This window comes from Pelophylax lessonae (genome assembly GCF_965119305.1).
Source record: "Pelophylax lessonae genome assembly, chromosome: 4".
NCBI classification, from domain to species: Eukaryota; Metazoa; Chordata; class Amphibia; order Anura; family Ranidae; genus Pelophylax; species Pelophylax lessonae.
Genome location: NC_138771.1, coordinates 309,511,501 through 309,525,088, shown reverse-complemented (window position 1 = coordinate 309,525,088; position 13,588 = coordinate 309,511,501). Strand labels below are relative to the sequence as shown.

Below are 13,588 nucleotides of genomic sequence, written 5' to 3'. Positions count from 1 at the left end.
AATCATTTACTATGTGCCCTTGCTTTAATGGATGCGGATAAGATGTGAATGAGCAACAGTCAGGCTCCAGAAGAGTAGGATGACTGAGGATTTCAGATTGTGCCAAGCACAATTCAACATTTTTGGAAACCAGCACACTATTTAACCACTTAAGGATCAGAAGGTTTTACCCCCTTAATGACCAGGCCATTTTTTTGCAATATAGCACTGCGTTACGTTAACTGACATTTGCACGGTTGTGCAACATTGTACCCAAATAAGATTGATGTCCTTTTTTTTCCCACAAATAGAGCTTTCTTTTGGTGGTATTTGATCACCTCTGCATTTTTTCTTCTTTTTTTTTTTTGCGCTATAAACAAAAATACAGTGACAATTCTGGAAAAAAACAATATTTTTTACTTTCTGCTAAAAAACATATCCAATAAAAAAATTAAAAAATCTAATTTTTTCATTAAATTAGGCCAACATGTATTCTGCTACAAATTTTTGGTAAAAAAAAATCCCAATAAGTGTAAATTGATTGGTTTGCGCAAAAATTATCGCATCTACAAACTAGGGGTTAGATTTATATAATTTCCAATTTTTTTATTTTTTTTTACTAGTAATGGTGGCGATCAGAGATTTTTAGGGGGACTGCGACAGTGCGGCAGATGGATCGGACACCTAACTCACACTTTTGCGGGGACCAGTGACAATACTACAGTAATCAGTGCTAAAAATATGCACTGTTACTGTACTAATGACACTGACAGGGAAGGGGTTAACACCAGGAGCAATCAAAGGGTTAAGTGTGCTCCTAGGGAGTGCTTTCTAACTTTGTGGGGGATAAACTCAATAGATGAACACAGAGACCTGTGTTCCTAAATAGTAGGAACAAAGGATCCCTGTGTTCATCTGTGACAGATTGGCGGTCTGCAGCGCTCTGCAAATCACATGCAATGTCTGTGCGATGCAAATTCAGCCATACAGATTGTATGGATGAATTTGCATCGGATTTGGGGACAACTTGCACAGGACCCTTTTTTGGGTCCGCACCAAAATCGGATCGCATGGGTGTTCACATCTATGCGATCTGATTCATGTCTTAACTGACAGTTCGCACTGTGATATGCAAACTGATCTGGGGGTGTCGTCAACTTTGTATTGACACTCCCAGCGATTGGCATATGGAAGTGTGAACTGCCTACGAGTTGAATGCGATGCGGGAACCCGCAGTGGATTCACAGGGTTCCCGCATCGCCAGTGGCGTAGCGTGGGGGGTGCAGGGGGGGCCAACTGCACCGGGCGCAACATCTGGGAGGGCGCATCCGCAGTGTCACTCTGTCTGTCTGACATACACAGTTCACACACTGTCTGCGGCTGCCTCCATCTTTATGCTGGGAGATGTCCAGTGCGGCCGCCCTAGGGCTGAAAATGGCGGGTCGGGTGGGGCTGGACTGTGCCTCACCTGTCCATTGGTGTAGGGTGGGGTGGCATTGCAAGCCAAGCCCTGCCTATGCCGCCTCTCCTCACTGCTCAGTCAGTTTAGCAGCGAGTGAGTCAGCAGCCTGGCGCTGTCACAGAGTGGGTTTTTTAGCTCTAATAGGCTTCAAAAAAGGGTGGACCCAGGGCGCAGAGCAATGCGCCCCGAGCTCACACATTGTGTGACAATAGCGAATGAAAATTTGCTATTGTCACACGGATCCTCCTCCTGGCCAATCAGGAAGCGGGTCCGAGACCCGCTTCCTGATTGGCCGAAAGGCGAACGCATGCCATTGGCCGAGGAGTAGGTGGGAGGACTTGAGGAGACGCGGGGAACTGAGGAGAAGCCGCCGCTGCAGGTAAGTCTCTCTGCATTGAAGGGGGCACGCTGGACACTCTGCATTGAAAGGGGGCATGCCGGACACTCTGCATTGAAAGGGGGCATGCTGGTCATTCTGCATTTAAAGGGGGCACCCAGGTCTCTCTGCATTGAAAGGGGGCATGCTGGTCATTCAAATTTGTATTTAGATGCATTTTACTTTAATTACATCAGTATTTTCATGACAAACAATACATGTGCTTAGGGGGTAAGGGTTTCTTTAACTAATCTAGTGGAAGAGACTCGAGTGCTAAAATCCCACGGGTTAGGGGGCGCAAATTACCTGCCTTGCCCCGGGTGCTGACAACCCACGCTACACCACTGCGCATCGCATATGTGTGAACCGGGACTCACACCTGAGCACCTGATGCAGCTAAGAACAGAGGGAATGTGATATACTGTATATATATATATATAAAATGTATTTGTAATTTTTTTTTTTATATCTATACAAAAATGTTTTGCCTTTCATTTTTATTTTGAACTGATTAGGTTGTTTTACAAGGTGATTGTTTACAATCCCTTAAAGGCCCCTTTCACACTTGTGCGACCTATAAGGCGCGTGAATTTTGACTGGACTTGAAGCTCCATTCACACCTGAACGTATCGTTTTCAGGTGGTTTTTTTGGGCATTTTTTTAGGGCGTTTTTCAGGCGTTTTTTTTTGCAGGTGTTTGGAGACAGGCATTGACATCTAACAAAAACGTTTATAATCTGCCAAAAAAGAAGCTCATGTACTTTTTTTTTGCTCCAGGCCATGTTCACACCTGAACCTTTTTTCAGCTTGTAAAACGCTCATCTCTAAAGGCTCAAAACGCCAAACAAGCAAAATCCCATTCATTTCAATGGCCCCTGTTCACATCTGAGCGTTTTCTTGCCTGACGCAAAATGCCTGAAGCTATAAAAAGTACATGAGCTTCTTTTTTGGCAGAGAATCAGCATTTTTGTTAGATGTCTGCCTCCAAACACCTGCAAAAAAACGCCTGAAAAACGCCAAAAAAAACCCACCTGAACAACACCCAAAAAAAAAAAACGCTTGAATACAATACACTCAAATGTGAATGGAGCCTAAGCCTCTGTTCACATATGGGCGTTTCGGATCGTGGGCAAAATTGCCACGATTCTGCTTGCGATTCCGAACCATTGCAAGTCGCGGGACGCTCAAAGGATTCCCCTGACTTGCAATGGCACCCCAAACGCAGTGCGATTTTGCCACGATTGTGGCCCGATGAATCACAGTAAAACCGCGCAATCAGAATTGCGGGACGCCTGATGCCCAAAGGAAGTACAAGAACTTCTTTCTGGCGTCAGGCGTCCTGCGATTCTGTTTGCGCAATTTTACCGCGATTCGTCGGGCAACAATTGCTCTGTGTGTGGTTTGTAAGTCCGGGAATTGCTTGGGCGTCCCGCGACTTGCAATGGTGCAGAATCACGCCAATTCTGCCCGTGATCCAAAACGCCTATACGTGAATGAAGCCTCAGGCTCCAGTCACACCTGAGTGTATTGTTTTCAAGCGTTTTTTTGGGTGTTTTTCAGGCATTTTTTCAAGCGTTTCGAGGCAGGCATTGACATCTAACAAAAACGCATGTAATCTGCCAAAAAAGAAGCTCGTGTACTTTTTTTGAGCTTCAGGCATTTTGCTTCAGGCGAGAAAACGCTCTTATGAGGGGTGATTGAAATGAATAGGATATTGCTTGTTGAGACTTCAGAGATAAGCGGAAAAAACGCTCAGGCGTGAACCTGAGCCTGAAGCAATGCCTAAAGCCTCGTACACACGCAACGATTATCAGCCGACCGATCGTCCGACTTTTGTCCAGAGTGGTGTTTTGTTGGTTGGAATGTGCCTAGACTGCACACGAATTTTCACGGCCAACAAAAATCTACTTCAGAAGTGATATCATGTGCTGGTTTACTTTCCGTGTGTTTTTTCTTCTCTGAGCATGCCCAGTCTTGCTCATCAGATTTTTGTCTGCCGAAATCTGTACTAACTGACGAACAATCAGCCGTGCCTGCACACCAGATTTTTTTCGGCCAAAAAGTCGGAGTCGGTTGTCGGAAGCATCATACTAACAAGCCGAAAATCGGCCGATCGGACGTTGGCCGAAAATTCCCGGCCAATAATCGATGCGTGTGTACGAGGCTTAAGTCTGGGCCTGAAGCAATGCCTATGTCTATGGACCTCCAAAAGTTGGACTGAAGTAGTGCAGGGACTACTTTGAAGTTGTTACAACTTGAAGTTCCACAGATATGAATGGTACTCCAATCATGGAGTATGACTTGTCATGCCACTTTGCAGTCGCACAAGTGTGAGGGGGACTAAGCAGGAGTCCTTTTCCAAGCAGATCTTCTTGCAGGCCCTGTGATGCCTCCTTTGCCTATACTGGATGACACAGCCCAATTGACAGTGGGCAGGGGATTGTAGAGGAGCGCCATCTGGCGGCGTAGTGTGGGAAATGTCAGTTTCTGATGTCATAGTCCTGCCTCTTGATGGGAGATCAGCAGTCACAGGGCTGGGTGCTGTGTACACTGGGAATGGCTCGGACCTCCTGCTAGGATCTGGCCCGATCTGTACATCTAGGAGGTGACACCCACCCACACACACACAGCTAAGGAAGGATCACCTCTCACCCAGCAAACATGTCTGATGATTTCGGTTTCTTCTCCTCCTCGGAGAGTGCCGGGGCCCCAGCAGAGACAGAAGAAGACCCGGCTGCCGCTTTCCTGGCCCAACAAGAGAGCGAGATCGCCGGCATAGAGAACGACGAGGGCTTCGGAGCCGTGCTGGTGGCCAGCCAAGCCTCCTCCATAGAGCAGTCCGACCTGGGTGAGTGCTTGGCCGCAGAGCTGACATTTTGTGCTGGCTTGATGGTGATCACTTTGTCAAGGTCAAAGGACAGCAGGTGCAGGATGTAGATGGTGGAACATGGAGCTGATCCCATCCTATCAGCATCCCTTCTTCTACCTGCCTGGGGGGGGACCCATTGTACCATATAGGACATGGCTATGGTGATAGCAGGAGACCCATTGTACCATATAGGACATGGCTATGGTGATAGCAGGAGACCCATTGTACCATAGAGGACATGGCTATGGTGATAGCAGGAGACCCATTGTACCATAGAGGACATGGCTATGGTAATAGCAGGAGACCCATTGTACCATAGAGGGCATGGCTATGGTAATAGCAGGAGACCCATTGTACCATATAGGGCATGGCTATGGTAATAGCAGGAGACCCATTGTACCATATAGGACATGGCTATGGTAATAGCAGGAGACCCATTGTACCATATAGGACATGGCTATGGTAATAGCAGGAGACCCATTGTACCATAGAAGACATGGCTATGGTAATAGCAGGAGACCCATTGTACCATAGAGGGCATGGCTATGGTGATAGCAGGAGACCCATTGTACCATAGAGGGCATGGCTATGGTGATAGCAGGAGACCCATTGTACCATATAGGACATGGCTATGGTAATAGCAGGAGACCCATTGTACCATAGAGGACATGTCTATGGTAATAGCAGGAGACCCATTGTACCATAGAGGACATGTCTATGGTAATAGCAGGAGACCCATTGTACCATATAGGGCATGGCTATGGTAATAGCAGGAGACCCATTGTACCATAGAGGACATGGCTATGGTAATAGCAGGAGACCCATTGTACCATATAGGACATGGCTATGGTGATAGCAGGAGACCCATTGTACCATATAGGACATGGCTATGGTAATAGCAGGAGACCCATTGTACCATATAGGGCATGGCTATGGTAATAGCAGGAGACCCATTGTACCATATAGGACATGGCTATGGTAATAGCAGGAGACCCATTGTACCATATAGGACATGGCTATGGTAATAGCAGGAGACCCATTGTACCATATAGGACATGGCTATGGTGATAGCAGGAGACCCATTGTACCACAGAGGACATGTCTATGGTGATAGCAGGAGACCCATTGTACCATATAGGACATGGCTATGGTGATAGCAGGAGACCCATTGTACCATATAGGACATGGCTATGGTAATAGCAGGAGACCCATTGTACCATAGAGGACATGGCTATGGTGATAGCAGGAGACCCATTGTACCATATAGGACATGGCTATGGTGATAGCAGGAGACCCATTGTACCATATAGGACATGGCTATGGTGATAGCAGGAGACCCATTGTACCATAGAGGACATGGCTATGGTGATAGCAGGAGACCCATTGTACCATATAGGACATGGCTATGGTGATAGCAGGAGACCCATTGTACCATATAGGGCATGGCTATGGTAATAGCAGGAGCCATGCTAGGAAATCACAGGTGAATTTGGGGAAATGACAACCCTGATGGCTCATATTCTCTTACATTTGCTGCATTGCACATTATCACCCATGAAGGCCATTACTGGCATGGGATGGCCCCTTCAATGGAAGTCCTTTTTTTATATTAATCAATGGCTGGAATGTCTATTTCTTCATTTAGATCAAATAAAAAGGGGGTTCACCTGCGCCAATAATTGCGCCTAGCTGGTTGTTTGCACAATTTTGAGGTGATATCATATATATAGATACACACATTTATATATTTACAGATTATTGCAAGCGCACTAAACGCAGGAGGTTATTCCATTACACCCCCTCTTTTCTTTACATTAATTTAGATCAATTAGGATGTTTTTTGGGGATCAGAGAGCGGGAAAGGAAGTCAGGGTGGAAATCTTCAGCTTACGTTGTGTTGTTCCTTTAACCACTTCTGGACCGGAAGGATTTGCCCCCTTAATGACCAGGCCATTTCTTGCGTTACTTTAACGGACACTTTGTGTGGTCGTGCGACGCTGTACCCAAATACAATTGATGTCCTTTTTTCCCCACAAATAGAGTTTTCTTTTGGTGGTATTTGATCACCTCTGCGCTTTTTATTTTTTGCGCTATAAACAAAAAAAGAGCGACGATTCTGAAAAAAAAACAATATTTTTCACATTCTGCTATATACCATTCCCAAAAAAAAATGTAAAAATACAAAATGCTTTTAGACCAATTTGTATTCAGCTACATATTTTTGCTAACAAAATTGCAATAAGCGTATTTTGATAGGTTTGCGCCAAAGTTTATCACATCTCCAACTAGGGGAAAGATTTATGTCATTTTTATTTATTTTTTACTAGTAATGGCGGCAATCTGCGATTTTTAGCGGGACCGTAACATTGCGGCGGACAGATCAGACCCCTAACTGACATTTTTGACACCTTTGGGGGGACAAGTGACATTACTACAGTAATCAGTGCTAAAAATATGCACTGTGACTGTAATAATGACACTGGCAGGGAAAGGGTTAACCTAGGGGTGATCAAAGGGTTAAGTGTGAGCCTAGGGGGTGTTTTCTAACTGTGGGGGAGGGACTTGTGAAATGATCATAGAGACCTGTATTCCTGTATAGAAGGATCACAGGAGCTCTGTGATCATCTCAGAGAGAACGGTCAGCTGTGTTTACAACAGCTGACCGTCCTCCTCTCCCAGCAGGGAGCGATCCCGGGTGCCAGGCGGCAATCGCAGCCGATGGTCAGGTGGATTGGCATCCTTGCTGCCTAGTTGGGGCTGAAGCATGCTGCCGGCAGCGCCAGCGCCCCCAGAACCAATCCCACAAACCGACGTACCCCCACGTCGATTTGCGCAGCCGAGCCAGCATGCCGCAGTATATATGCAGCGGGTGGTCTGCAAGTGGTTAATTTTAGCGCACAGGGTGGATGTCAACTAAATACACAAAACACAATCCATAAGTCCATTAGGGAATGTCCATAAAAAGTATCCATAAGAAGGGTGAGTGCATCTGTAAATTTGGGGGGAGGACTTGATCAGTAACATGCACTGAGGGCAGAGTGAAGTCAACTCTGTCAGTGAGATACAAAGGAGAAAACAAGAAAAGCGCCTCAGTGCAGTAATTTTAATGGATCAAACACAAGCACAAGTGAAAACTCACACAAGCAAAAGAAATGAAGGCTCATCTGGATGCTGGAACCCAGATCACTTAATAAAGGAGCATGCATGCCCAGTTGGGGCCCTGCACATGCTCTAAAACGTTTTGTGTTCCCCTTCCGCCCTTCGGTGATGTCACGCGCTGCTTGATGTTGCATCTCAGGCTGACCCTCCGTGAGGCCGCATCTGGAAGACGCAGGCAAGCCGGCACTCCTCCCATCTCCTGCAGCTATCTTGGCCGACATATCTGGACCCTGGGTGTTTTCAGTGATACAACCACCATCGGGCTTCCAGCATTCAGATGAGACTTCATTTCCTTTGCTTATGTGAGTTTGCACTTGGGCTTGTGTTTGATCCATTAACATTACTGCACTTAGAGGCGCTTTTCTCGTTTTTTCCATTGTAAGACAAAGGCATAATGAGCTAGTGTGTATGGCATACTAGCTCATTATGAAATTCTTACCTTAGAACAAAGCCCTCCAGCGGCGCCCGCTCACCACTGAGAAGGCTGACATATTCTCGGGTGTTTTTTCCTGGGTTCGTGGGCTCCAGCACTGCACTGTGAGTGGCCGGAGCCGCAAAGACGTCACTCCCGGTCATGCGCGCCCCCCCCCCGTTTATGGCACGGAGCTCTAAAGGGACGGCACAGTAAGCCGGCCCTTCAGAGCGTGTGCGCCAATGACGCCATTGGCTGCATGCACTCTGAATATCTCCAAAACCAAGTTTAGGAGATATTCACAATACCTACAGGTAAGCCTTATTATAGGTAAGCCTTATTATAGGCTTACCTGTAGGTACAATTACAAAATAAGACTTTACTTTCTCTTTAAATTTAAAGGTGCTGCTTGCCTCAGTAAGACAGATTGGGGGAGATTTACTAAAACTGGTGCACACAGAATTTGGTGCAGTTGTACATAGTAACCAATGAGCTTCTAACTTCAGCTTGTTCAATGAAGTTTTAGTCTGTAAAAAAAAAAAAAAAAAAGTTGAAGTCAGCAGCTACAATTACTGTAGCTGCTGACTTTTAATATAAGGACACCTACCTGTCCAGGGACCCTGCGATGTCAGAACCCCTAGCTGATTCGACAATCGGCTTCATGTGCAGGCGTCAGCATTGCAAGTAAGGGAAACAGGAAGTGAAGCCTTGCAGCTTCACAGCCTATTTACTACTGCGCATGCACAAGTCACACTGCGCTTTCTGAATGGTCTCGCCTTTATCTGGGACCTATCTCCCAGAAGGCAGCGGGGTGAAGGGGGTGGAAATGTTGTAGATCTTATCTTGTCCTGGATCTTATCCAGGAGTGGGAGTGGGTACCTGTCAAAACCAGGTACCCCCTCCCCCCAAAAAGTGCCAAATGTGGCAGTGGGGGGGGGGGGGGGGTTTAGGGTGTGAACAAGCGGAGCTTCCCTTTTTAAGATGAAGCTTGTCTTGGAGCTTTGACAATAAGACCTAGAAGCTGGTTGGTTACTATGCACAGCTACACCAGATTCTGTGTGCACCAGTTTTAGTAAATATCCCCTATTGTATGTTGTTATCATTTGTGTTAGTGACTGTACACCATACAATCTGATTGGACAATCTCTGTATATGTAATATGAGGACAAACCTACACAATCCATTCCGTTAAGCGGACCTTCACTCCCACCCTTGCACCCTTTGCCCCTCCACAATCTATAAAACCCACATTTTATTCATTCCTTCATTTATTTATTTATTGTTTGTTAGTATACCTTTTGCTTCTTTTTTTTTTTTTTTTTTGTTTTACAAACTTTTATCAAGAGTAGTTTATATAACAAAATAAAAAGTAACAAGTATAGTACATCCACGAAAAAGCATACAATCGTTGCATAACATAATATATATTATTATTATTTATTATTATTATTTTTATTTTTTTTTTTTTTTATTCGATTTTGTTGAATTTCAAACAGTAGAAAAGGAACAAACCAATTAAGTACAATTTCAAGCATTCTCTGGGAACATACAATGATGATGTACATAACGAGTAGACAGAGCTTAGTAAACAAAGTGCTTCTGAAGCTATATTATATTCCAAAGTACATATAAATATAGTGAAGAGAAAAAAAAACACGAGTGTAAACAGCCTATGTACCGTCATGGTAGCTCATTACCTGGGATACACCAGAGAACCAAAAGAAAAGGGAGAATTAAAAGGGGTGGAAGAAAAAGAAAGGGTAATAGTAAGAGGAAGGCATTACCTTCTATAACCCGATAAGTGGAAGTAAATCATAATGCTAATCTGGTTCAAAACATACAAATAGGTTACCAAAAGTTATAAAAGAGGATATACTCAATCATCTGGTATCTCTGACAAATAGTACATCCACCCCATCTCTACATTTTTCTTGTTAATTCCTAGAAGTGTGCACCATAAAATAATATATATTATTCTATTACATCTCAAAGATACTGTGTATATTTAAGTATATTCAGTATCTCACAAAAGTGAGTACACCCCTCAAAATAATTTACACAGCCAATAATGTCTAAACCGCTGGCAACAAAAGTGAGTACACCCCTAAGTAAAAAATGTCCAAATTGGGCCCAATTAGCCATTTTCCCTCCCGGTGTCATGTGGCTCGTTAGTGTTACAAGGTCTCAGGTGTGAATGGGGAGCCGGTGTGGTAAATTTGGTGTTATCGCTCTCACTCTCTCATACTGGTCACTGGAAATTCAACATGGCACCTCATGGCAAAGAACTCTCTGAGGATCTGAAAAAAAGAATTGTTGCTCTACATAAAGATGACCTAGGCTATAAGAAGATTGCCAAAACCCTGAAACTGAGCTGCAGCACGGTGGCCAAGACCATACAGCGGTTTAACAGGACAGGTTCCACTCACTTACTACAATTCGACCTGAATCGCATTTTCAGGTTACCAGCTGCAAGGCCACCCCTCAAATGAGCCCTGGAGTCATTTGCTCTTTGTCCACTTAGAACAGGTCTCGCCATGGTCGACCAAAGAAGTTGAGTGCACGTGCTCAGCGTCATATCCAGAGGTTGTCTTTGGGATATAGACATATGAGTGCTGCCAGCATTGCTGCAGAGGTTGAAGGGGTCAGCCTGTCAGTGCTCAGACCATACGCCACACGCTTCATCAAATTGGTCTGCATGGCTGTCGTCCCAGAAGGAAGCCTCTTCTGAAGAAGATGCACAAGAAAGCCTGCAAACAGTTTGCTGAAGACAACTGTCCAACTAAGGACATGGATTACTGGAACCATGTCCTGTGGTCTGATGAAACCAAGATAAACTAATTTGGTTCAGATGGTGTCAAGCGTGTGTGGTGGCAACCAGGTGAGGAGTACAAACACAAGTGTGAATTGCCTACAGTCAAGCATGGTGGTGGGAGTGTCATGGTCTGGTCAAAAAAAAACCGAAGAGATTTCCAGTCACAACTTACCAACCAGCCAGCAACCAACCAAATTGAACTGTCTAACAGTTTGCGTTAAAAACAGGGGTTTCGTTGTACACATTTGCAAATACATGCGTAAGCTGCAGGCCCTGGCAAGGCACCCTGATATCTGCAGTCCCTAACTCTACAATTTAAAGAGTCTCTACAATGAGAGCACATGTATTTAATGGGATAGATGGAGGACAGGTGACTAGAGGGAGCCCACCCCTCCTTAAAGGCACAGGGTCACACTGAGCACCCAGCACATCGCACAATGGCAGCAAAGGTGTCAGTGCGTTGCCTGGCTCAATATAGATATCAACGATAATGCAAAAAGTGGTCACCGCCTCCACCTATAACTGGTCTTAATGGTAAGGAGTACTGGAAGGGCGGACGCATGAGTGCTGCCAGGACTGGGGAGCCACAGTTCATTAAGGGAACCATGAATGCCAACATGTACTGTGACATACTGAAGCAGAGCATTATCCCCTCCCTTCGGAGACTGGGCTTTGGGGCAGTATTCCAGCATGATAACGACCCCAAACACACCTCCAAGACGACTACTGCCTTGCTAAAGAAGCTGAGGGTAAAGGTGATGGACTGGCCAAGCATGTCTCCAGACCTAAACCCTATTGAGCATCTGTAGGACATCCTCAAATGAAAAGTGGAGGAGCGCAAGGTTTCTCACATCCACCAGCTCCGTGATGTCATCATGGAGGAGTAGAAGAGAACTCCAGTGACAACCTGTGAAGCTCTGGTGAACTCCATTCCTAAGAGGGTTAAGGAAGTGCTGGAAAATAATGGTGGCCACACAAAATATTGACACTTTGGGCTCAATTTAGACATTTGTACTTAGGGGTGTACTCACTTTTGTTGCCAGCGGTTTAGACATTTATGGCTGTGTGTTGAGTTATTTTGAGGGGACAGCAAATTTACACTGTTATACAAGCTGTACACTCTCACTACTTTACATTGTAGCAAAGTGTCATTTCTTCAGTGTTGTTACATGAAAAGATATAATTAAATATTTATAAAAATGTGAGGGGTGTACTCAGTTTTGTGAGATACTGTATCTAAAAAGAAAGAGAGAAAAATAAAATAAGGCACAAAGTAGGTATAGGTATCACATGTAAAAAAGAGAAAAGGTAACTGCACTGACTCAACAATAAGGTGCTGCGTGTAGAAAAAAAAATAATGATTACATCATTAAAGTGGTTGTAAAGTCCGAAGGTTTTTTTTTTTTATCTTAATGCCTTCTATGCATTAACATAAAAAAAACTTTTGTGTGTAGCAGCCCCCCTCAGCCCCTCTAATACTTACCTGAGCACCATCTAGATCTAGCAATGTTGCAGGAGTGTCTTGGCTGCCCGGGACTCCTCTCCTTATTGGCTGAGACAGCAGCGTGGCTCCATTGGCTCCCGTTGCTGTCAATCACATTTAGCCAGCCAATGAGAAGAGAAAGGGGGCGAGGCTAGGCTGTGGCTCCATGTCTGAATGGACACACAGAGCTGCAGCTCAAGTCGGGTGCCCCCATAGCATGCTGCTTGCTGTGGGGGCACTCAACAGGAGGGAGGGGTCAGGAGCGCCGAGGGACTCAAAAAGAAGAGGATCAGGGCTGCTCTATGCAAAACCACTGTACTGGGCAGGTAAATATAACATGTTTGTTATTTTTAACTAAAAAAAAAAGCTAGACTTTAGAATCATTTTAAAATGTTCAAGTTCATGATTATGAGGATGAAGCATCGTTTGGAAGTATATATAAAAACCAAGGGTCCAATTTAGAATCAAATAGCCATTTACATCTATGTAGAGCAGTGGTGCTCAACCCTGGCCTACAGGGCCCACTAACAGGCCAGATTTTAGGTATTACCTTGGGGAGATGCAGACTAGAGTACTGCAATCACTGAGCAGCAAATGAGATCACCTGGGATGTATTTCAGTTATCTTGCAAACCTGGCCTGTTAGTGGGCCCTGTAGGCCAGGGTTGAGGACCACTGATGTAGAGTATAAAAATTGTTTCCATTAGCATAATAACATCTAATCTTGCTATAATTTGTGAGAAAAGAATGTTGTAGGGCAATGGACCAGTGAGTGACTACAAATATAGTATGTATTCAATTTAAAGAAAATAAGGGCAAGTTAGGCAGTACCGGGACAGGGTTGTCCAGCGCCCAGGGCTAGGATCCAGAATAGCACCCTCCTCCCCTACTATTAATACATGCTGTAGAATGGGTGTACCACCCTGCATCCATTTTTGCCCCTTTGCTTCACTGCTCCCAGGGCAACTCCACCTCCTGCCCACCCCTTGTCCCAGCCCTGAAGTCAGGGATAACACTAAACAATAGACAAATCTTATA

The 13,588-nt window shown here is 44.9% G+C and overlaps 1 protein-coding gene across 1 annotated transcript in view; it reads left to right on the top strand.

The window, feature by feature from the left end:
- Positions 1–4,313: 4,313 nt before the first annotated feature.
- CLTB (clathrin light chain B) overlaps positions 4,314–13,588 on the top strand; it is a 61,929-nt gene continuing 52,654 nt past the window's right edge. The window contains exon 1 of the mRNA XM_082255669.1: positions 4,314–4,664. Within this exon, the coding sequence (XP_082111795.1) occupies positions 4,478–4,664 (187 nt within the window). The 5' untranslated portion in view covers positions 4,314–4,477. The remainder of the gene's footprint in view (positions 4,665–13,588) is intronic.